Here is a 25262-nt window from a genome sequence, read left to right as displayed (position 1 = left end):
GTACAGACTTACATGTTTTCTTTAGCTCTGTATCTATTCAGTTGGGATGGAAAAAAGATTAGATAGTCCCAATGAAGAAACTTTTTTAGATGTATCATACCATACAATAGAATAAATTCTTAGAGAAGAAATGAAGACTAGCAGTGTGTTCACATGCTGGTATCATATGTTTTTACATTTGTAAAATTAAATTTAGTTAGTATGCAAAGACATTCATTTGTAATACCATTGGTAACTTCAGTAACTCTGAATTACTTTCTAGCTATAGTCCATGTTCCTTGATATGTCAAACAGTCCATGACCAGGTCCCCACTGATGCCTACCTTTGAGCCTCCTAGAAATGTGTCTGGGCTGGGATCTCAGCCTTTCCCTGACTCACTAGTTTTTCCTTTTCCTCCAGTCACTACCACTCCTGGATGCCTAGCATAAAAAGAACTGTGCCTGGTATTTGCCAAGCACTTGTAACGTGTTTCTTGAACTGAGCTGAGAAAGTGACACTTCAGTGAGAATGATTTCATTATTTATTATTGTAGGGGATTTTTTTTTTTTTTTTGGTTTTTCGAGACAGGGTTTCTCTGTGGCTTTGGAGCCTGTCCTGGAACTAGCTCTGTAGACCAGGCTGGTCTCGAACTCACAGAGATCCGCCTGCCTCTGCCTCCCGAGTGCTGGGCTTAAAGGTGTGCGCCACCATCGCCCGGCTTGTAGGGGAAAATTAAAAGGCATGATCTAGCCTTTTTCTCTTTTAGAAATGAAGACAAAACAGTAAGTATCAAGGGAAGGTACGATATAGTTTCATTTCTAAATGTCAGGTCACTAGAAAACCAGAGAATGGTTCTGTACATGGCCTGTATTGCTTGATGTAGTGTGTGTGGATCTGACATGAGGGAACAACCTCATTTCTAGGTACTGTAACTATTATGCATACTTTAGATTTGGGGAGATAAAACTAGAGGGATTTATTTGAAATAACTAAGCCCTACTTTTCCAGAGTGCCTACAAATAAAAAAATTATTTATGGGTCTCAAAGACAGAATTACATGTGAAGTTTCTCTGAAAACCAGAAAGGATTAAAAAAATAGGAATATATGGTACTTTAAAAGTAATAGAGCTGGGTGGTGGTGGCACAACCTTCAATCCAGCACTCAGGTGGCAGAGACAGGCATACCTCTGTGAATTTGAGGCTAGCCTGGTCTTCAGAGCTAGTTCTAGGACAGCTAGGGTTGTTACACAGATAAACCCTGCCTTGAAAAACTATAAATAAATAAATAAATAAATAGTAATAGAATCAGGGCCACTGAGATGGCTCAGTGGGTAAAGGTGATTGCTATAGAAGCCTAGTGTGCTGGATTTGACCCCTAGAACTCATGTTCTGGGGTGGAAGGAGAGAAACATGCACACAAACATTATGGTGTGCACACACGCAAACACATACAACAACAAAATTGTTGTTGATATTGTTAGGGAGCGCTTCCTCGATAACGAGTTGTGTTAGAGCAATTGAGTATTAAGTGAAGAGTTGTTGCATTAAGCTGCCAATGTATTCCTCCTCCCCACCTAGGACTGCTGTTTTAGCATAGCAGGGTCAAACCCCAAAGATCTGTACTTGCTCTCATCTCATCCTTTCAAGAGCTTGTCTATAAGTCTGCATAGTGAACTGGGGACAACAGGCATTAAAATCCTGAGGGGTTAGAGAAGTTTCTCAGGAAGAAGTGGGTAGTGAGCCTCACAGAGCAGATATTGCTGGAGCTAGGCCTTACATGGTAGGATGGTATTAGGGATGTTCCAGATCATGTGAAGGCAGGAATGTCTGTTCACATAATGGTGAGATTTGTCAGTGTACTGCTATAGAGCAAGGACTCACCAGGACAGTGTGCCTGTTCCATTAGAATTCACTAAAGACTCACATTAGGAGGACTCAAAAGGTTAATGAGCTAACAAGCTTTTACTTTATTTGAGACTGGGAATCTTTTTTTTTTTTTTTTTTTTTTTTTTTTTTTTAAAGATTTATTTATTTATTAAGCATACAATGTACTGCTGGCAAGGAAGGCACCAGGTGAGCCACCATGTGGTTGCTGGGAATTGAACTCGGGACCTCTGGAAGAGCAACCAGTGCTCTTAACCTCTGAGCCATCTCACCAGCTCCCAAGACTGGGAATCTTTAATTCCCTTGACTCTTCAGCCTGCTGTAACAGGAACTTTCTGTTCATTCCATCATCACTCCACTAAAGCTGTGATTGTGAATGTTACCAGCACCCTTCAGTTGCTAAAGGCTTTTCAGCCATCATTTTATATAGTTCAGAAATGACGGCTTTCATCCTGTTTAATGCCTTTTCTTTCACTGTTCTCATCTGTGGTTTCTCTGGTTCTGCCTCTCTCTGCAATTGTCTGTCAATCTGCTCAACAGACTTACTTCAGCACTGCCCACCTTAAAGACTTTTGGAGCTCTGAATACCAGTGTTATCAGTTCTTTCTCATTATTCTGCTTGCTCTCCGGAAAACCTTACATATGTCCTAGGTATCCACCCAGATGACTTTTATATCTTAAGTTCCCAGTCTGTATATTATCTGTCTATTAAAAGTGGTCTCCATTTAGACATCTTCCCAGCATCTCAAATTGCATATGTCTAAAAAAATGAATCTGGGTTAATGAAATGTCTCATCAGGTAATTCACTGCTCAGCCTAATAGCACATGCACACTAAATATAATTTTAGAAAATTAAGGCAAAAAAAAATTAAGGCAGTCTGTCTTTACTCTAACCTATTACCCCTCTTAGACTTTTCTCTCTTTGTGGAAATATTATTAGCCACCTCGTTACTTAAACGAGAGACCTGTGAGGAGTCTTTTTCTTCTTTGTGCATCATTGAAAATGAACTGTGAGTCAGTTCAGTTCTACCATATAGTTTCTCATATGTCTCTGTGTTTATTTGTTGTCAAGTTACTTAGTCATCATCTCATATATGGGCCATGTGATCTTGCTGCTAACATTGGCTGTTCCCATTTACCACAGTTCTGCTCAGCAAATCTATTCATGTCATCCTGATCCCCTCCTCAAAGATTGTTGTGAGAAGGAATAACTCCTGGATTAACTGTTCATTAAATACTCAACCACATGTCCCAGGTATCCCAGGAGTAGCTGTCTCGTTGCAATCCTACTTCAACATTTCAGATGATTATTTTTTTTTCTGAATACTATTTCCATACTAGGGTTCTGTTTCTTACTGGGAAACTTACTGATACTACATGCCTTCTGTTGTTCTGTTTGTGTGTATGTATTTTATGGATCAATTAAAGGGAACAACATGGACTGTCTACTTCAGAAAGACTAATATAATAGAATACTTGAATAGAGTGTTCAGTCAGTATACTTAATTATCTTCACTGATAAATTTTTTATATGTGTTATTATTGTTGCTTTCTCTTTTTAAAATTGTCTTCTAAGTTTTACATTTAACTACACGAAGACTTACTTTTTTCCTAGTAACCTTGTTAGTTTACTAACTTAAAGGCCTTAGTTTTTTATTTTTACTTAACAAGTCTGTTTTTTCATAGGTGATGAATTCTTGCAATGTGCATGATAGCAGTAATAGCTCTTCGTGGGAATGTTAGCAAGGATGTGCTTAATACCATCACACAATCTTACATTCTTCTGTGGTTGGAAATCTTATAAATTCAAAAGTATCCACAGTTTGACTTGGACTTAAAATAGGATGATTTGATCTTCAGTTTTTCAAATGTAATTGTTTTTAAGGATAAAAATTGTTTTTGGTTCGGTTGAATACAAGATAAATAGGAGTGAATGTGTCTTGGGCCCTTAGAACATGAAAGACTCTTTTGCTTCTGACCCAGGCCCTGACATGTAGAGAAGAACTCCTGACACTTCTTCTGTCACTCCTTCCCTTGGTGTGGAAGATACCTGTCCAGGAACAGCAAGCAACAGGTATGTCCCTCTTCACAGATTGCTTGCATTGTCATATCCCTTTGGGAAAAGAAGTTTATTTGCAAAGCTACCTCTTCCTGATTGGTTAATGCAGTTTCAGAGTAGTAGATATTGTGGTGATTTATTATATACCTAGTATGAAAAATTCATTAGGAAAGCACAATTTTTCTTCTTCCAGTAATATAAAAGTCCATGGTGCTTCTGAGAGACGTCCATAAATGTCAATTACAAATACCCGAAGAAGCAGAATACTTACCTAATGGAGTTGCTAGATATGCCATAGCGTTAGGAAAATGGGTGGTGAAGAGTTTGAAGAAAGGAATTAAAGCCCATTGCTTAAGGACGGCTATCACCAGTACTCTAAAAGTGACTTCTGCAATATTTGCTTTAGTTCAGTTTTTCTAATTTTGCTTTTGAGGGATAAATTGGAAGTCATAGTTTGTTTCTAGGCTAAGTAGAATTATGACATGAGATCAATACATTTTAATTTCTTATTTTGAAAAATATGCATTTATAAGTACGTTAAATTTCAGTGGAAGGATAAAGTGGTTTTCCCCTGGATCATTTCTGGAATACTTTATGAATCTCCTGGGTTAAAAATAGTCTTCCGTATTATATTTTAATGCTGTGTTTATATTTTAATACATATTTGACATAGAACTCTTTTAAGGAAAATATTTAAAGACTTCTAATATTATTTTCCTGATTATTTATTGATTCATTAACTACTCTTTTTTTGAGTTTGCAGAATTAGAAGTTTGTTAACCACTTAAGAGTTGATTACTGCCATTTTAGGGAAGTTGCCTTCATTGATGGCATTTTATATTTCTGTGCAATTGGTCTCTTTTAACATTTGTTCTCATTTGCTTTATTTTCCTTCTCCTAGGTAAAGTGCAAAATTCTACTAATGGGTTTTTATTTAGTCCTCCTAAATTACAACTCTGTTTTCTGTGCATTTTAGCACATATTGCTACAAAGAGAAAGATTCATTTAATTAGATCCTTTCCCTAAGAAATGGCCATTGAATGCTGCCCCAAGCTCTGGGGACTTAGGATGGACTGCTGATCTCTCTACATTTGGCTAGTTCAGAGAACAAGGCCCTAGAGAAATACTTTGCTTGAACAACTCTTTTAACCATAGTCATGATGAATACTTGATATATGCTATATGATTTTTGAGTTCATTTGGGTGAATATTGAAGTTCTGAGAAGCCACAGACTAACACTATGTCTTAATTACAGCATCACTAAAGGTTTGTAAGTGGTGAGCACAGCAGCTGGATAGTTCAAGCTCATATTTAGAAATTAGAATGCAGTAGGTTCAACTCATGTCCAATTTCCTAATTTTTCTCTTTGCCGTCCTCAAAATCAAGTTGTATCTCTTGAGCTATTACCACCTGGTATAGAGAGTAGGAAGGATAAGTGTGGGCGGAAGTGACCCAGAGATGTAACTAGGGAAAGCAGACTTGCAGGAAAATTATACCAGGCCAGACTCATAATGTGGGTTGTAAGAGTCATTGCCCATACATGTTGAGCTTAACGGGTACTGGCATATTCTTTTTTTTCATACACTTTTATTCCCCAATACAAAAGGGGGGAAAGAAGGCAAAAGACTGCTTTAACATGACACAAAAGACAATCAGAACAGTTACTTCAATACTTGAGACATCAAGCCATTATTTCCTGAGTAAAACATTTGATGTCTTGGGCAGGATATACAGTGAACATTCCCTAGACCAAGTATCCTGTAGGCAGTCACTCCCTATGCCAAACTTCTTATTTTAAATGAACAAGCAGGAGTATGCTTAAATTCTCTGATCTTTGGTCAGGGTGGAGTGAATCACTTCTATGGGCCATCTTAATGTCCAAAACAAAAGTAACTACTCCCTTGGTCAGGCTTTGTAGTCACACCTGTTGGGTACTGACATATTCTAAGTGTATTTCTTGATTTTATTAGATTTTAACTTGCCGTTGTCATCTGATATAATCCTGACCAAAGAAAAGAACTCAAGTTTGCAAAAATCAACTCAGGGAAAATTATATTTAGAAGGAAGTGCTCCTCCTGGTTCAATCTCTGCAAAAGTAAACCTTTTTCAAAAAAGCAGATGACAGCGTAAAAGTACCCACCGCTACTCTGTAAGAGATGCAAGAAAGACACAGCTCTCCACCTCTGACTCTGAAGGCAACTCAGATGAGAAAAGTACAGTTGTGAGTAAGCACAGGAGGTCCCATGTGCTACCCCGGATCCTGACGCAGTCTCCTAAGGAAGACCACCTCCTCGCCAAACTTGTCCCCTCTGCAACCAAAGAACAGATCCTTTCTGACACCATGACTTTGGAAAACTCCAGAGAAATCATCCCGAGACAGGATTCAAATGGCGACATATTAATTGAGCCAGTTGCCTTGTCTATTCTCAGTAACATGAATAACTCTCCCTTTGACTTATGTCATGTTCTGTTATCGCTATTGGAGAAAGTCTGTAAGTTTGACATTGCTTTGAATCATAATTCTTCTCTAGCAGCCAGTGTAGTACCCACGCTGACTGAGTTTCTAGCAGGCTTTGGGGACTGCTGTAACCAGAGTGACACTTTGGAGAGACAAGTGGTTTCTACAGGTTGGACTGAAGAGCCAGTGGCTTTGGTTCAACGGATGCTCTTTCGAACTGTGGTGCATCTTATGTCAGTAGATGTTAGCACAGCAGAGGCAATGCCAGAAAGTCTTAGAAAAAAACTTGACTGAATTGCTTAGGGCAGCTTTAAAAATTAGAGCTTGCTTGGAAAAGCAGCCTGACCCTTTCTCACCAAGACAAAAGAAAACACTACAGGAGGTCCAGGAGGGCTTTATATTTTCCAAGTATCGTCATAGAGCCCTTCTTCTCCCCGAGCTTCTGGAAGGAGTTCTACAGCTCCTTATCTCTTGTCTTCAGAGTGCAGCTTCAAATCCCTTTTACTTCAGTCAAGCCATGGATTTAGTTCAAGAATTTATTCAGCACCAAGGATTTAATCTGTTTGAAACAGCAGTTCTTCAGATGGAATGGCTGCTTTCAAGGGACGGTGTTCCCTCAGGGGCTGCCGAACATTTGAAAACCTTGATCAACAGTGTAATGAAAATAATAAGTACTGTCAAAAAGGTAAAATCAGAGCAACTTCATCATTCCATGTGCACGAGGAAACGGCACCGGCGCTGTGAGTATTCCCATTTCATGCAGCACCACCGTGATCTCTCAGGTCTTCTCGTTTCAGCTTTTAAAAACCAGCTTTCTAAAAGCCCCTTCGAAGAGACTGCAGAGGGAGATGTGCAGTATCCCGAGCGGTGCTGCTGCATTGCAGTGTACGCTCACCAGTGCTTACGCTTGCTGCAGCAGGTTTCCCTGAGCACCACCTGTGTCCAGATCCTATCAGGTGTACACAGTGTCGGAATCTGTTGTTGTATGGATCCTAAGTCTGTGATTATCCCTTTACTCCATGCTTTTAAGTTGCCAGCACTGAAGAATTTTCAGCAACACATACTGAATGTCCTTAACAAACTTCTTCTGGATCAGTTAGGAGGAGCAGAGATTTCACAGAAAATTAAAAAAGCAGCTTGTAACATCTGTACTGTGGATTCTGACCAACTGGCTAAGTTAGAAGAGACACTGCAAGGCACCTTGTGTGGTGCTGGCCCTTCCTCTGGCTTGCCCAGTCCTTCGTACAGATTTCAAGGGATCCTGCCCAGCAGTGGGTCTGAAGACTTATTGTGGAAATGGGATGCATTGGAAGCTTATCAGAACTTTGTCTTTCAAGAAGACAGATTGCATAACATACAGATTGCAAATCACATTTGCAATTTGATCCAGAAAGGCAATGTAGTTCAGTGGAAATTGTATAATTATATTTTTAATCCTGTGCTCCAAAGAGGAGTTGAATTAGTACACCATTACCAACAACTAAGCATTACTTCTGTTCAGACTCATATGTGTAGCCAACTGAAACAGTGTTTGTCTCAGGAAGTGCTTCAGATCTATCTAAAAACTCTGCCTATTCTACTTAAATCCAGGTTTGTGCATTTTTACAGTTGGATGAATGCTTTGAATATGAGATAAAGTCTGTGTGTGTTTAAATTTCTAACCTTGATGTCTCCAGGTCCTCAACCACAGTATAATCATAGTTACTATTTTGCTTTCAAGGATTTAGTTTGTCCACAAAGAAAGTACTCTTCCCCTGTCATGTTTTAAACATTTTAAAATTTACTTTTCTGGGGATAGTTAAGGAAGAGAGACTAGAGATGTTGATATTTGGCTTCTCAATGGAAAAAAAAGGTAAAAGTTTTTAATATATTTCTGAGGAAAGAAGTGTGTGGAATGAAGATGTCAGAACAAAGTCAGTTAAGATTAATTTTTTTGTTTTACTATGTAGATAGAATATTATAAACCATTAAGATGTTTATAAAGATCATGTTAGAACAAGACAATGCTTATTTTATGAGTAAAATATAAAATAATAATTTTAATGTATTTACAACAGTGTATAATTTATACATACGTGAAATATTTAGTTCTCGAGTCAGTGGCATTGAGGAGATCATTTCTTAAATATCATAGTTGCGTTTATTACTCAAAGTTGAAAACACAGATAGGCAAAAAGAAAGTTTAAGTTGTCTTCTATCAGTGAAACTTTCAAATTCATGAGATTGTTAAGTATGGGATACTTTATAATGACTGTGTAAGTAAAGCTTAATGGACAGATTGGCCATTTAAATTAATGCATATGTAATATGGCTACCTTAAAACTGACATGGAGCTGGGCGGTGGTGTACGCCTTTAATCCCAGCACTCGGGAGGCAGAGGCAGGCAGATCTTTGTGAGTTCGAGGACAACCTGGTCTACAAGAACTAGTTCTAGGACAGGCTCCAAAGCTACAGAGAAACCCTGTCTCAAAAAAACAAAACAAAACAAAAAAAAACCTGACATGGATTCTACCAAGCTAAGCTATATTCATCTTTTATATCTGTGCTGTTGACTTTGATCAACTCAACAAATTAGAAGAGAACTATAAGGAAACTCACATGGTACTAAACCTTCAAGTTGAGAGAATATCTTCCCAAGATTTTCAGCTCTGTAGTTTGGTTCTTTCCTTTCCTAGAGTGTAGTATAAAACAGATGGAAAGTCTGAGCAGAGTGTTAGACAGACAACCAAGTGAGCAAGTGAACAAATGTATGCCTGCTCTCCTGTACCCACATCAGGGGTGGTATGATATTTAGAATTTCTATGAAATTTACTATTGAAATTGAAGAAAAAAATTCTCTCTTGAGTTACTTATTTTAATGTGTTATATATATATATAAACATTTCTTTTTAAATATAGCTAGAGCTATATATAAACATGTAAGTGCAATTAGAAAATAACTTGAGATCTTAATCAGTATCTTAGAACTGTTCAGTGAGTCAGAGTAGGCAGTATAGAGCAGAGTGGTCAGTATAGAGCACACATAGAGAACTGTTCAGACAGTGAGTCAGAGTAGGCAGTGGTCAGTATAGAGCACACATAGCAGTGTCATGTTTACATAGCATATGTGCCTATTTGCAAATGTTTCACCATGTTATATAAAATATTTTATTTTTCCTATCTCTTACAGGGTAATAAGAGATTTGTTTTTAAGTTGTAATGGAGTAAACCAAATAATTGAATTAAATTACTTAGATGGGATTCGAAGTCATTCCCTCAAAGCATTTGAAACTCTGATTATCAGCCTAGGGGAACAACAGAAAGATGCTTCAGTTCCAGGTGCCAATGGGTTAGACATTGAGCAGGAGTTACCCTCCTTAAGTGTGAGTCCTTCTCTCTGTAAGCAGCAAGCTTCTTCAGATTCTCCTCGGAGTCTCAGTAAGTTTTATGCCAGTCTCAGAGAAGCTTATCCAAAGAAACAGAAGACTGTTCAGCAGGATGTTCACATAAACACCATAAACCTCTTTCTCTGTGTGGCTTTTTTATGTGTCAGTAAAGAAGCAGATTCTGATAGGGACTCTGTCAGTGAGTCGGAAGATACTTCTGGCTATGACAGTACTGCCAGTGAACCATTAAGTCACATGCTACCGTGTCTGTCTCTTGAGAACGTCATCTTACCTTCCCCTGAATATTTGCACCAAGCAGCAGACATTTGGTCTATGTGCCGTTGGATCTACATGTTGAGTTCAGTCTTCCAGAAACAATTTCACAGACTTGGTGGTTTCCGAGTGTGCCATCAATTAATATTTATGATAATCCAAAAACTATTCACAATTCGTGATGAGGAACAAGGAAAAAGGCAGGGAGAAATGAGTGTAAACGAAAACCAAGAGTTAATCAGAATGTCTCAACCTGAAATGACATCGAAGGAAGGAGATGTGTCATCTTCAGCAGCACCAGAACTGGGACATCTGAAAAAGAGTGCTGACAGCTTGAATGACTTAGAGTCACACAGCACATGTTTCCCACAAATGTAGAGCAGACTTTGGTTACTGAAGCTGTTCCTGGGGAAGCAAAGGCATTTATGAATCAAGACAATGAGACCTCTCTCCAGAGCATACGACTTTTGGAGTCCCTCCTGGCCATTTGTCTTCATAGCTCCAGAGCCAGTCAACAGAAGATGGATTTGGAGCTACCTCCTCAGGTGATGCTTTATCCTCAGTCCAGCTTATGTAACATATATGTGTAGTGTATTATTATATACATGTCATAACAATATTGACAACTTATTTTGCTACATATTTAAATTTTATTTTCTTGTATTAATTATGCATAAATCTGAAACTCATTATAACAGTTTTATGTATACAGTGTATTTATATCAATTTACCCTTCCTGTTCTCTTTTTTTCTCCTCCCACTTTCACTCACCCTCTTCCTCTACCCAGCTGGGTTCTCTCTCTCTCTCTCTCTCTCTGTGTGTGTGTGTGTGTGTGTCAGTGAGTGTGTGTGTATAAGTAACCCATTACATTTTATTATTGTTTTTTCTAAGAATCTGGATGAAGAGTTATTTACCAAAGCAAGAGTTCCTTGCCAGTGGGTTATACCACAGCGAAAAGTATCTTCCCCTTCCCCAGTAACCATTAATTCGTTCTAAATACTGAGCGGGCTGGGACCTCAGAAACTCTTCTCCCTATTAAATCCACAGGGAAGGAAGGGGCCTCATGGCCCTCCCCCTCCCATTTGCCACTTACTTTGTTTTTACAAAGTTCTTTTGTGTGTAGCAGGATACAAAGTATGGAGGGATACAATGGCTCACATAATCCAGCTCTAAAGAAGCTTACTGTTTAGTTTTCTGCAAAAAGCCCCTTGGGATAGTTTGTGAATTAATTCTTAAATGAATATTTATGGATGTTGTGTTTTAGAGTTTCAAAGTTCACAATCTTTGTGATACTGTTAGGTACTCTGCTTATATTCCCTGACCTTTGTTTATGGCTCTGGTATGGTCATCATCTGGTCTGTACCTACTTGTTTTACGTGTTAGACTTAGAATTCCATAAAAGAAAAGCAAGCTTTTTTTTTTGTTTTTGTTTTTTTTTCCACTGTTACAGAGATCTAGGCAAACAGTAACAGCTTCATTCAAAGGGCAGAACTGAAAGCATAAGAAAAACTTAATTAGAACTGCTTCTTAGACTCTTAGAGGATCTCTAAGAATAAGGAATTAGTAAACTCTAGTGATAATTAAGTCTGAAATTTCATTTTTTTTGTTCATTTTACATGCCAACTACAGTTTCCCCCTTCCTCCCAACTCTGAAGTTTCCAAGAATGGTTTTGTAAAAATTTTAAGACTTATTTTTTTTTCTTATGTGTATGAGTATTTTGCCTGTATGTATGTCTGCGCACTATAGATAGGTGCTTCTTGCCTGAGGATGCCAGAAGAGAGGACATTGAATTCCCTTGAACTGGAGTTACAGGCTGTTGTGAGTCACCATATGGGTGCTGGGATCCACCATATGGATCCTAGGTCCTCTGTAAGGACTCCTAACCATTGAGCTATCTCTCTAGCTTCCAAAGAACAAATTTTTTTATGATTCAAATAATTTAAAGTACATTGAAATTTAAAACCCAATATATTTATAGATAAAAATTTAACAGTTTTTAAATATTAAGTAGGATATTTGGATAAGCACTCAAATTTTATAGTCAATTTACCTTCATATCAATTACAAATAAATTTTTCTTCTGCTTATTGTAATCTATTTTGTCACTGTTTTTTTTTAAGCATGTTATTGATACTCTTAGTCTCTCATTTTATCTTAGAGCTTGTCTGTGGAAAATATATTGTGTGAAATGAGGGAACACCTTTCCCAGTCAAAGGTGACGGAAACAGAATTAGCAAAACCTTTATTTGATACCCTGCTTCGAGTGGCCCTAGGGAATCATGCAGCAGATTTGGATCCCGGTGATACTGTGACTGACAAGGTATGAATCCATGTGTTATGTTTTTAATATGCCCAGGAAACTGGAGCATGTGGCGTGGGGCCAGATGTGATTTAGATCACAGCCACATGGATTTGATCAGGTGAGTTCCTTGGTTCCTTCTCCATCATTTGGAATAGATAGTATTTCATTATTGTCTTGCCTCAAAGAAAAGTAGGACATCAATACAGTATGCTTCAGTTAATCTGATCTGGAAATTTTTTGGTAATTGTTCCCAATAAGGCAAAAATGCAATAAGGTTAGATAATCTTACATATAATTGATAATCATTTTTCCCCTCAGAGATTTTACTTTGGGAAATTTCAAATCTAGGCAGTAGCAGTACAGAAGCACCCTTCCCCTGTGCCAGCCACTTCCACACTGACGCCTCAGCATCAGCATGTTTTCTCACTGTCTCCCGCCCATGGCTTTTTCTTTCTTGAAATGTTTTAAAGAAAAGCCTGGTTTGCAGCAGCGGATAATCTATTAAATGATGATGATTCAGGAATAGTGATATTTAACTCTTTTACCTGGTCCTGTGTAGTACAACTAATATTTCCAGAATGCTCTTCTGACTTTAATTTTAAATTACTCAACATAAAAATCAACAATACTCATCTAGAAGACAGCATTAGGAGATTTTGAGTTTTGTTAACATTTTTCAAAAGTAACTTAAATTTTTCCTGAAACTTTATGATGTGCATTTTAACTCATTTCTCTTCCCTGTTATGCTTCTTTTACTTTGGTTAACTATTGTTAGCTTTCATCTTTATATAGCTTCATTTTTAACCTTTGATCTAGTAATATATTTGGTATTTTATTATATTTGCCTTAATATTCTGTTATTCTTTTCCATAATTTTAAAGCTTATTGACTTTAAAAATTGACCTTAAAGCTTAGAACTTCAATTTGTTGTTGAATCAAATGGCAGATTATAACCAATTGAAACATTTACTTTATGTTACTGTTTATTGTTGTTGCAATGATAAAGTACCCTGAGCTTTTATAAACTCAAGTAGATCCTAAGGTGAAGGTATCAGTAACGTTTTTATAAGGAAAAAAATGAAAATGTCTTGTCACAGGTAGTAGACAGGAAATTGATGCTGGAACTCTTGATTTCTGAGATGCTTCCATGTAGACGGTTGCACTGTGAAATCCTTATTTTCTTTTTAAGATTGTTATATCTTTACCTGTTATCTAGTTTATGAAGCATTTAATTAAAAAACTTTGGGAAATTGTTTCTATTTGCAGTGTGTGAAAATAATATGCTTATTATCAGGAATAAGTCTGTACAATAAAACACTGCCTCACTGTGGTTTTCATCATTCTCTATTGTGTGGCCAATGGTTTTGCCTGCTACAGCCCTTTGATCTGAGGTAGCTGAGAGAGTTTGGGAAATATTGCAGAGGAAATTTCATTTTTTTCTGTGACTTCTAATTACTAAGATTTTTTTCTCTTAAATAAAATATTGGGATTATTCTTAAAGTGACTTTTGAGTGATAAGTATCCTGCTACTGAAAAATGAGTCAGTGTCACAACTCTTGCCGTTGACTCATATTGGCCTTATAGAGTCATCAGTCTGAGGAAGAATTGTTGTCCCAGCCTGGAGATTTCTCAGAAGAAATTGAGGATTCTCAGTGCTGTAATCTGAAACTTCTGGGTGAGGAAGAAGGTTATGAAGCAGACAGTGAAAGTAATCCTGAGGACGGTGACGCCCACGATGATGGTAAAATGTCTCTGAGCTTGTGATTAGATTGCCGTCAGATTGTAAGTTAGCAAAATGGTTCATTGTTCCCCTACCCAGTGGCCTTACAATTTCAAAAAGGCATTGTATTGCCATTTTATTTGATCATCACATCACATCTGCCATTTGAATATGTAATTTCAGCAGTGGGATCAAAACTATGAAGATAATTTCAGTGAAAGAGCCCTTACTTAGCAAGCCTAAACCCACCATTACCACAGAAAGAGGGACAGATAAAATAGACTACACTGTGAATTAGATATTTGGGGGTCAGAAAGTTTGGGATTATTTAAACAGAAATTATTTAAATATAATTAAACATAAAATTATTTAATTTTTTAAAATTTAAGTAAAAGAACTTTTCTCTGCTCATGCAGCAGGTAAGAGATGTACTAAGTCGAATCAGTATTTATCACACTCATGCTCCAGTTTTCCCAGTTGCATCAAAAGAAGGTATTAAATCTATATCACATGCTTACGAAAATTTCTGTTGAAAATATTTGTAGTTTCATTGAAGATCAAAATTACTTTCAAAATTAAGCTATTCACCAGACTTGATTGTTCAAGATACAAATCTTAATTAACATTAAGGTTGCAGGAAAAAGCTTTGTGAGCATTTTATTAAAAGAAGCACAGTTTTCATGAAATGTTCTTAGTGATGAGTTATGGTTGAAATATTCAGTGTTTGGGGAATAAAAACATTCTTTTTTTTTTCCTTTTTCAGGAGTAGAATTAAAAACTGAGGAAGAAGGTTTCAGTGCATCGACTGTTCCGAACAACTTACTTGAAAACCTCACTCACGGAGAGATAATATACCCCGAGATTTGCATGCTGGAGTTAAATTTGCTCTCTGCTAGCAAAGCTAAACTTGATGTGCTTACTCATGTGTTTGAGAACTTTCTGAAGATTGCCAGACAGAAGGAAAAGAACATTTCTCTGCTCATGCAGCAGGTGAAACATGGACTGTTAAATCAGTATTTATCACACTCATGCCCCAACTATTCATTTCCATATATATAACCCAACTTGTCTGAAAATTACTTGAGATGATTACTTATCTTTTATTCTACCTTCAGTATGTTTTGACTTTCAAGTGATTTTCTAAAATCACCTTATATTGTATTTCTCTAATAAGTAGCATAAAATCAGTAGCTAAACAGTAATGTATCCTGAGAACAGATCTTAAAGCTTGCATTTAATCCTACAACAGTATTCTTTCCAGTCATTTAAACACATTTTCTCTCTCCCCTTCCCCGCTTACACACACACACCCTTATGAAATAATTTATCATGACGTTGCAGTTGTATTGTGCTTTTATAAAGTTAAACATTTAATTTTTTATGTTTCATTTTTTAATCTTCAGGGAACTGTAAAAATTCTTCTAGGAGGGTTCTTGAATATTTTAATACAAACTAATTCTGAGTTTCAAGGTAAGTTGAACCTGGTGTAAGGAAATAGCTTTTTAATTATTGTGATTTTTGTATGAAGAATTAATGATTATGGCTTCCACTAGCATATTGCTCTTTGGCTTCAAAATTTTTAAATGTATTATTTGTTTCTCACACTCACTCAGTAAAATATAAGTATTTTTATTGAATAGAGGAAAAATGTAGATTACAAGGCCTGAAGTAAGTTGTTTAGTAGCTTCATGGAGATTGTAACCTAGTATAAACACTGTACTTCATTGTCTGATATTCTCTTCTCTACTCAGTACCTTCTCAGACATTTCAGAAATTCATAATGAAAATTAATGTGATTCTGGCCACAGTAAATATAAATTATAGTTGGAGGATTAAGGCTTATATATGTGAAATGTTAATTTGCATTTGTATAAAGCTTCCTTCCTCCAAATTAAATTTACATAGGAATTTAATTTGTCAGGAATACCCAATATTAGTATTGAATCCTCTAGAGGACACCATATCAAAGGCTTTGTGATATCTGTATCTTATAATCAGGAATGTTAATTTTAATCATTTCAGGGTAAGATGGTCTACCAGGTTTCTTTATTGTAATTTGTAAGTATCTTATGGGTAGCAACTTGAAAGTATGTAAATTTCTCTTTTCTCATATTTAAGGCTACAGTTTTTAGCAAATCCAGTTTTTCCTAAGTTGTTACCTAATGTCCTTTTCTTGTTCAAAGAGCTCTTCCAGTGTAGTTTATAATCAGTTGTCATATTTCCTTGCTTTTGTTGCTGTGTTCTTTCTTTGAAGCCTAGGAAAGACTGGTCCATGATCACAAAGATTTATTATCTCTAAAAATTATTTTCTCCTCTCCATATTCTTTGCTCTTTTATTTTTTATTTTTTGCATATGAATTGTAATCTTGGGCTTTAAAGTTGGATCCTACCATGACTCTTATCTCATGTACTTCTCTTCATTTGTATTATATTCTGCGAGTTTTAAAAAATTCTATTTCAACATTTTATCCAGTTTTCAATTTTGTCAGTTGCCCTTTATCTTAGTTCCTTTTCTGTTCCTGTGGCAAAACACCATGACACCATGACCAAAGCAACTTATAGAAGAAAGCATTTAATGGGGGCTTGCAGTTTCAGAGGGTGAATCCATGATCCTCATGGCAGGGGACATGGCAGTAGGCAAGCAGGCATGGCTCTAGAAGAGTAGCTAGGTACTCTTCTACATCTGATCTACAAACAGGAGGCAGGAAGAGGGAAAGCTAACTCTTCTGTCTGCTCATTGCCTTTATGAAACAGGTTACTTAAACAGGATTTCTAGTCTTAAGCTCCAGTCTTTTAAGATACATCTTAGGTTTTGCATCGTATTGTTTTTGTCATGTCTAAAGCAGGGAGAATAATTCATATTTTTTGTTTTGGAGTGAGGAGCGGCTGAGGCATACATGTAAAGATATACTTGAAACACTATAAAATGATCGATAAAAATACTTATTACTTTAAAGAATTTTAATGAATTAGTATACCATTGCTTTTGTTTATGCTAAACTCTTTAGTAGAATAAAGAATATAATTAAAATAAATAGCTTGTGATATTTATATAATTTTGTTATTTTTTATTTCTGTCATTTAATTTTTCAAGTAATATGTGATAGTTATAATCTAAACAATCTGTTGTTTTATTAGTGTTGGTTCCTTTGCCACTAATTGTCTTGCTATTTTCTTAGCAGTATTTATGATTAATAACTAGATTATTTATAATCATTTCACATGAGAGAATAGTTTATTTCTTTCAATGAAAATTGTTTATCTCTTTCTTTAATTAAATGTTACTGTCTTTAATTTTTTTCCTCTTTTTAAAATTTAGCATGCCAGAGAGTATTGGTGGATCTCTTGGTATCTCTGATGAGTTCAAGAACATGTTCAGAAGAGCTAACCCTTCTTTTGAGAATATTTCTGGAAAAATCTCCTTGTACAGTAAATATGCTATAATTTTTACATTTTCACTAATTCTTTAATAGAATGTGTTTTTACTATTTGTAAATCACTAAACTCTTAATATTGTAACTACATTTTAGCCAGTTCCATGTTTTATGTTTGATAGATTCAGTTTTATTATCTATATATATATCTTAACCATTTCACTTTGATTTGGACTAACCAGTAACCTTTAGTCCTCTGTCAGCTCCAACCTCTGTGCTTGGGAAATGCTGTGATTTTAATTACTAAAGAGAATTTAAACATGAATAACAACAATCATCCTGAATTTATTCTTTTTCTAAAGAATCATTATCTTCTTTTTAGTTGAATATTTTCCTTCCCATTACTGTATAGTTCAGTGGCTCTTAGCTAGGAAACTCATTTTTTAATGCAGCCTTGACTGGAAGAATCTGCAGATGAATCTAGAATGTGGAGACTGCCCTCTGTGAAGCAGGGTGAACAGAGCCCTGTCCACTTCACTGCCTGCCTCCTCATCCACTGTAGTCTCAAGGCCACATGGAAGCTCTGTTGGCCACCAGTGTGGGCCATTGAGGGCTGGCTGTATGTTGATGGATTATTCCTAGAGCTTGCCTTGAGCACACTTCCCCTTGTCATGGTCAACATTAGATATTACTTTATGCACGAGTAAGGCATTGCACTAGGCTAATCTTTTATACTTTTTAATTTAGCTGTTTCATTTTTGCTCTTTTAATTAAATATACATTTCAACATTCTACCTCTTACCTTTTTTGTATTCCATTTAAACCAAAAAACCTTAAAACTTTACTTTAGTTCCCCAAAAACAAATGATAGAAATTTTCCTTGGCTGGGGAAAAAAAAGTGAAATAACTTGGATAGTAACTGAGCATTCAGCTTTATGTAGTTGGTCTTTTAGGAATCTGAGAGTGTGTGAGGTTGTATCCCTCACTTAAAAATATTAGAGCTATGGGACTAGAAAGATGTCTCAGCAACTGGAGTGCTTGCTGCTCAGTCATGAGGCCAGAGTTCAGACACTGGTATCCACTTCAGGCAGCTCCAACGGATCTGATCCCATTTTCTGGATTCTTCAGGCACCTGCTCAGACAGGCAGGCATGTTCACATGCGCATGCGTGCACACACATTAATAAATCTTAAAAATAATTTTGAAATACCATAAGAAAGTAATAACCCTGTTTTATAGAAATAATTCCTGATATTGTATTTCATTTATAATACTTAAAAGCTACTCATAAATATTAGATTTGTTCTATAAAATACCAAAATTTAAACCAAATTTATCAAGAGATTATATAATAATTAAATCTCTATATTATCTTAAATAAACTTTAGAATTTTGAAGATATGATAAATATGCTATTTAAATTAAAAGATTACCAATACAGTTATGTTTGTATTTTTTTACTTATAACCTGAATTTTGATATTATTAGAGATCTGGTTACAAGATTGTAAACTTTTACTTGCTTTTTTTTTTCTCTCTAGGAAATTCTTCTCCTTGGTATTCGGAAAATTGTTGAAAGTGATTTTACTATGAGCCCTTCACAGTATCTAACCTTCCCTTTGCTACATACACCTAGTTTAAGCAATGGTGTCTCACCACAAAAGTCTCCTGGGATTCTTAACAGTAAAGCCTTAGGCTTATTGAGAAGAGCACGGCTTTCCCGAGGCAAGAAAGAGTCTGACAGAGAGAGTTTTCCCTCTCGGCTGCTGTCCTCTTGGCACATAGCCCCAATCCACCTACCATTGCTGGGGCAGAACTGCTGGCCACACCTTTCAGAAGGATTTAGTGTTTCTCTGTGGTTTAATGTAGAGTATGTCCATGAACTGGAGAGTGCTGCAGAAAGAGGAAAGAAGGTAAAGAAAAGAAACAAACCATCAGTTCTACAAGACAGCAGTTTTGAAGGATCAGGTATGATGGCAGGGGTCTGATCTGTACACTAAAACTCTTCAAATAGTCATTAGATATAGGGTTACCCTGTCTCTACAACTGCTGCTGAAGCTATCAGTCCCATTATTATAATAGTGTGGACCCTGAGATTCTAGAAAAGGAATAAATAAAGCCCTATAGCCACTTTTATTTCAAGTTCTTCTCATTCTGTGTCTTACCTCAGTGGCCCCTTCCTAGTTCCTATTCCTGAACATTTATATGCAATAGTTCTTCTCCAGATTTAGAACAGAATTCATCAATAATTGAAAAATTACTATTCGACTGTTTTGAAACTACATCTTGTTTTTGTTCTCTTCTTTCTTAGGCATGCAACAGTTTCTTAGGGTATACGGCAGGTAGAGAGAATAGTCTTAAAAATGAGTTGTGTTTTTTTTTTAATCTGTTGAAAATGATGGCTGATATTTATATAATCTAATGTTCCCTTTCTTTAAAATCTGAGCCTTTGGACATGCACTGTGTATTTTAGTACTTCTTAGCTTAGTTTAACATAAAGTCACATCATAGTAACAAATAGCTCATCATACATACTCAGGTAGTTCAAGATTTAAGTGGCATTGGGAAGAATAACCAGCTTGAACCCAAAGCCTACAAACATTTCCAAAATTTACAAACAAAAACTTTGGGTAAGTTAACCCAGAGTTCTCACGTTTCTAGGAGCTAAAAGTAAGCTGAATGTAACAGAAGACTTAGCTCTCCTGTATTAAATAGATAAGGTCTTATCTATGTGAGTTTGATTATAGAACTAATAAAACATTCTCTGAATAATGAGAAGATTTGGTTGTAATTCTTTTTTATATTTTAATCTCATATTTATTCTGAATGTATCAAAGCTAAAATCCTTAACTATACTTCATGTTATTGGTCACAGCTTGATTAGCTTGTCATTTCTGTTGTAGGAAGAAGCTAAGCTTCCCTGCCCATCTTTGTTTAGAATGGTGACTCTCTTTTTAACAATTAAAATTAGTTAAGCATCTTTTTATGTTGAAATACTTATTTACTAGTTGATAGCTTACATTTTAAAATTTGTTTTGTCACTAAAGGAAAATGTTTGTGTTTTAGGAAAGTCTTTCAGTTGTTTATACAGCTTACTGTCCTGCTCAGTACACCATCTATGAGCCCGTGATCCGACTCAAGGGTCAAGTGAAAACTCAGCTCTCCCAGAGACCCTTCAGCTCAAAGGAAGCCCAGAGCATCTTGCTAGAACCTTCTCAACTCAAAAGCCTGCAGCCTACGGAATGTAAAACCATCCAGGGCATTCTGCATGAGATTGGTGGGGCTGGTGTATTTGTTTTTCTCTTTGCTAGGGTAAGAATCTTAATTATAGCTTTCTCAGAAAGAAGCCCCTCTCTTTTATTGATAAATTGAAGGGCTTCTTGTAAAATATCAAAACAGCTGTACTCTACTATGTAAAACTTTAAGACAAAAAATTAATCACGTTACTGATGATAGCATGCTTTCTGCCAAGAATGAGTAATGATTAATTAATTCATAAAGATTTTAGAAGTTTTTTATTATCTACAATTATAGTTGGAACAAGTAAATGTTAAATATATGTGATTTAAAATTGTCTTTGAAAAAAACATATATGCTATTCTAATAATGTGAAAGGTTTTTTTTTGTAAAAATGATTTTTCACTATGTGTATTCACACATATGTGTAGATGCTGATAGAGGCCAGAGAAGAGCATTGGAGTCCCAGGAGCTGTAGGTACATGCAGTCGTGAGTCACCTGATATGGGTGCTAGGAACCAAACTCAGGTCCTCTGGAAAAGCAGGAAGGTCTTTGAACTGTTGAGCCATCTTTGCAGCCCCAAAACATGCTTTCTTCTTTTTCAAGATGAAAGAGAGAAAGAGAAAAACTTTGATTCCATTTTAGAATAAACCATTTATTTATCTTTTCTCTTTAGCTCCTTATAGGCAGGAAGAATATTTTTCCTGATAATGAACAGTTCATAATTTCACTCTTTCTATCTTTAGAATTGCTGGAAAGCACAATGTGGGCACAAATAACCTCATTTTTATAACATAATTTCTACTTCCTCACATTTGCGTTCCTGTTTAATTAAAGCAACTTTGATCTTCCTTTCTCTTTAGAATGTCGTTTTATCCCTAAGTGTAACTTCTAAAACATCATCAGATTTTCTCAGCATGTGCATATCTAGCTTGATTCCTTTAATAGAGCCACTTGATCTAAATTTTGCAGTACCATATATCAGCATTTGTTGTTGTTAGAGTTTGTTTGGTTTTTTAAATTTTGCTAGTCTTACCTACCTTAGTGTGTATCCTTGACTTGCCATGCTCACACTGCTTTTCTCCTATCTAGTTGAATAGATTTTCCATTAATATTTCAAAAGTAAAACTTTCATTTAACTCCTAATCAATATTTTGTGATCTCTTTTTACATTATAATTTCAAAATGTGTGTGTCCTTGGTTTTTCTTGTTTTATCCAGATGGTAAATATAATTGGATCCTAAAAAAGACTTAATTTATATTTACATACATTTATGATCTTGCTAGTAGACTTTTAGAGTTTTTCACATTTAAAATTTAGAAATTGTGTCCAGTATCCTTCTGCTTCCTATAAAGATAAAATGTATTTTCCCTGAAAGTCTTACATGCGCAGCCTTTCAGCCTAATTTCCTGCCTTACAGGAACATGTACCTTCATTATGCATTCCAGTGTAGGCCTGTGCCCTTCTAGATGTGCCCTGTGCTCATCCCCTCTTATCCCTGTTTTCTAGGCAGAGTCTGGCTTTCTCTTCAGGTTATTTCTCTTCAATAAAATTTAAGAAAATTTTATTTTTATCTTCATGAATGTTAGGCCTACATGTATATCTGTGCACCACATACATGCCTGGTGCTCTCAGAGGTCAGAAGAAGGCATCAGATTCCCTGGAACTAAAGTTACAAATGGTTGTGAGCCACCATATGGGTGCTAGAACAGAACCTGGGTCCTCTGCAAGAGCAACAAGTGCTCTTAACTCTGAGCCATCTCTCCAGACTCCTTGAATGGTTTTTAGAGTTCTATTCTGACTCACTGATGGTGCTTTAATTTTTCAATTTTACTGAAAGAAATTATATTTTATATATAAAGTATGCAACTTGATGGTTTGGTATATATGCCAAATGGTAACTTATCGAATGATAATGTTAGGGAATACTCATCAGTCCTGATATAATTGTGTATGTGTGGCCTCAAACTTGTGATCTTACAGCCTCAGTCTTCACAAGTATGCACCATTGAACACAGCTATAATACTTTTGTTGCTACTACATCTTAGGTTCAAACAGTTCTCCCACCTCAGTGCTGGGATCGCCACAGGCACAAACCACTGTGTCTGGCTGTCTCCTAAAAACATTGTAAAAATACAGAAATGCAAGGTAAATTGGAGGTAGATAGGGGCTGAGGAGGAAGAAAGTGAGTTTGACCATAAAAAGGCAACATGGCAATTCTTTCTGGGGATGAAAATGTCCTCCTTGACTATATCCATGTCTCCTTACTGAGAGTGCCACTGTATTTTAATTTTGCAAGATTCCATGGGGAAAAACTGTAGGATCTCTTTATTATTTCTAATAATAGCCCATGAATATATTACTTTGTCAAAAGAAAAGCTGAAAAAAATATTGTTTTGAAATCAATGGCTAACACAGACTAGTACTTAACACATTAAGAAGTAGGGTATTAGTCTCTGACATAAGGCTCCAGAAGAGAAAAAATAACGTCTTAAAAAAAGCAAACCTAATCACCTCCATCTGACATATTTAAACCTGTAAATCTGCATTGAAAGGGAGAAAACTGAGTTCTGACCTTGGTAAATGATCCTGTTCACAGCCAAGATGATGAGTCTCTGCAGTCTCTGGGCGAGCTCTGCCTCCGAGGCCTGGCTGGGGTGCTCCTGGCTCATCCTCCTCTGCATCATAGTGTGTAGCTCATCACTGGCCACCGAGCGCATCTTCATTAGGAGAGACTCTGTCTGAGCCAGGGGGAATTTTCGAGGACCTTCAAGTACATAAATTATCCAATGCCACAGTAAATGATGGCCAATGAACTTATTTTTAACTATAATTTTTTGATTACTTGTCATGAAAAGAAAAACTTTTTATTACAAAATTAATTTATATTAAGGAAAAAGAGTAAGAGAAGTTAGCACTTTTCCTTCTCCAAAGAAGTGCAACAGTACTACTGATTTAAAGTCCAAAATAACAGCATTGAAGCCAGTGACACAGGAGGATGCTAATCATTTGTCCAAGTCTGAGTCTTCTGAAAAACTCAGAGTATCAGATGGGCTGTGTGGCTTTGACACCTGATCGACTATTTGCACTGTTTCACTTCCTTGTATTCCAAAATCATCAACAGTTTTAAAGAATAAGACATTTAGGTTAAAAAAGAAGAAGAAGGAGGAGAAGAGAGAGGAAGAAAAGGAGGAGAAAGAGGATGAGGAGATGATCATGACCATAATAATTTAGTAATAATGTTACTATGCCCTGGTAATCCCTGTTGAATCTTATAGTTTGGAAAATTACACATAATGACAAATAAGAAATCAGTCAGCAAGAGTGAAGAAATCACAAAGTAGATACAAGCCCAGCAATTTGTCAGTACAATGATTGGGGTAAACGCATCATTTGGGAAGCATTTCCTGAGAAGAAACACCTCCCCAGACTGAACAAGGCAAAGTGCTGTTTGTTCCTGCGCTTACTGCACCTGCTCTGGGAAGCGCTGCACACATGGTGCATCCAGGAGAGAGCGGGGAGGATTCTTGATTTAATGGACTGAAGAAGGGCATCGGAAGCTGGCCATAGGAACCAAAATGACGTCTTGGTATATGAGGAGTAACAGAACCCTTCACTGGAATTGAACCTTTGTTTTAAATTATGAAAACAAATATCAATTTCCATCAACAACTTGTTTTTACAAATTACTTGCATCTAACTAAACTATTACAGGTTTTAATGACTCACCCTACATGATATTTAAATTTTTAATAGTTTTTTTAGATTGTCTGCTAGTATTTTTAATCAGTTAATAATTTTGGTGGGTAGAGTCACCTTTCAGGCAAAAAAAAAAGAAAAAAGAAAATTATCCTTGGAGATATTAAAAATATTATTGTTGGACAATATTTCTAATCTTCAAGGTCAATTCATCCTCACATTATCCACAGATTCTTTATGTAGAATCCAATGACAAACATACCCCGGGCAAGACAAGGCAGTAAGACACTGAGTAAGAGTCTCACACGGTCTTTATTTGTGAGTGCAGACGTGTACTTCAGCACTCATGCTTTAGAGCCACATGGCCAGGGGAAGTCTTTAGCACTCCTTTCTCTAAGCCCCAGTTTCCTTGTTAGAAGATATATATTAAAAAAAAATAAAGCAGAGCTATGTCACAGGAAGATATTTATCACTATCTGACACTATAGTCATACATTTGCTTATATGCTCATCCATCATTCCCTCCAGTTCTATGTACGTGGCTGGTGCACATTAATTATTTAATGGTTGAATGAATGAAGAGCATTTTTATCAAGAACATTAATTAAATAATGGATATAAATGCAATATTTATCTCATCCCTCAAAAGAATAAAGCATATTTCATGTTGATATTATTTTTATTGGTTAAAATACAAAGGAAATTCATTTGTGTGCTAATTATACTAATCTATTATCTATCTGTATGAATGATACTTTACATGGATATATATCATCTCGAATAATACTCTACTACTTCCTCTATTTTTAAGTATTGAAGATAATATTTAAAGTTTTTTAGTTGAAAAAACTGTATATTATGATCTTGTTTATAATGGCAAAAGCTCAAAGTAAAAAAGCTAGGGA

The 25262-nt window shown here is 36.1% G+C and overlaps 1 protein-coding gene across 1 annotated transcript in view; it reads left to right on the top strand.

Moving 5' to 3' along the window:
• LOC121463823 (lysosomal-trafficking regulator-like) overlaps nucleotides 1-20709 on the top strand; it is a 32727-nt gene extending 12018 nt beyond the window's left edge. The window contains 12 exon segments of the mRNA XM_041676320.1: nucleotides 3849-3939; nucleotides 5896-6662; nucleotides 6664-7973; nucleotides 9553-10369; nucleotides 10372-10566; nucleotides 12182-12343; nucleotides 13910-14066; nucleotides 14809-15035; nucleotides 15449-15515; nucleotides 17365-17474; nucleotides 18960-19386; nucleotides 20485-20709. Of these exon segments, the coding sequence (XP_041532254.1) occupies nucleotides 3849-3939; nucleotides 5896-6662; nucleotides 6664-7973; nucleotides 9553-10369; nucleotides 10372-10566; nucleotides 12182-12343; nucleotides 13910-14066; nucleotides 14809-15035; nucleotides 15449-15515; nucleotides 17365-17474; nucleotides 18960-19386; nucleotides 20485-20540 (4386 nt within the window). The 3' untranslated portion in view covers nucleotides 20541-20709.
• The last annotated feature ends 4553 nt before the right edge of the window (nucleotides 20710-25262 follow it).

The sequence above is a fragment of the Microtus oregoni genome, unplaced genomic scaffold (genome assembly GCF_018167655.1).
Source record: "Microtus oregoni isolate MIOR12 unplaced genomic scaffold, Mior012 000027F_ref0000203, whole genome shotgun sequence".
Taxonomy (NCBI): domain Eukaryota; kingdom Metazoa; phylum Chordata; class Mammalia; order Rodentia; family Cricetidae; genus Microtus; species Microtus oregoni.
Note: the sequence above shows the minus strand (reverse complement) of the source record. Positions and strands in the feature narration are given on the sequence as shown.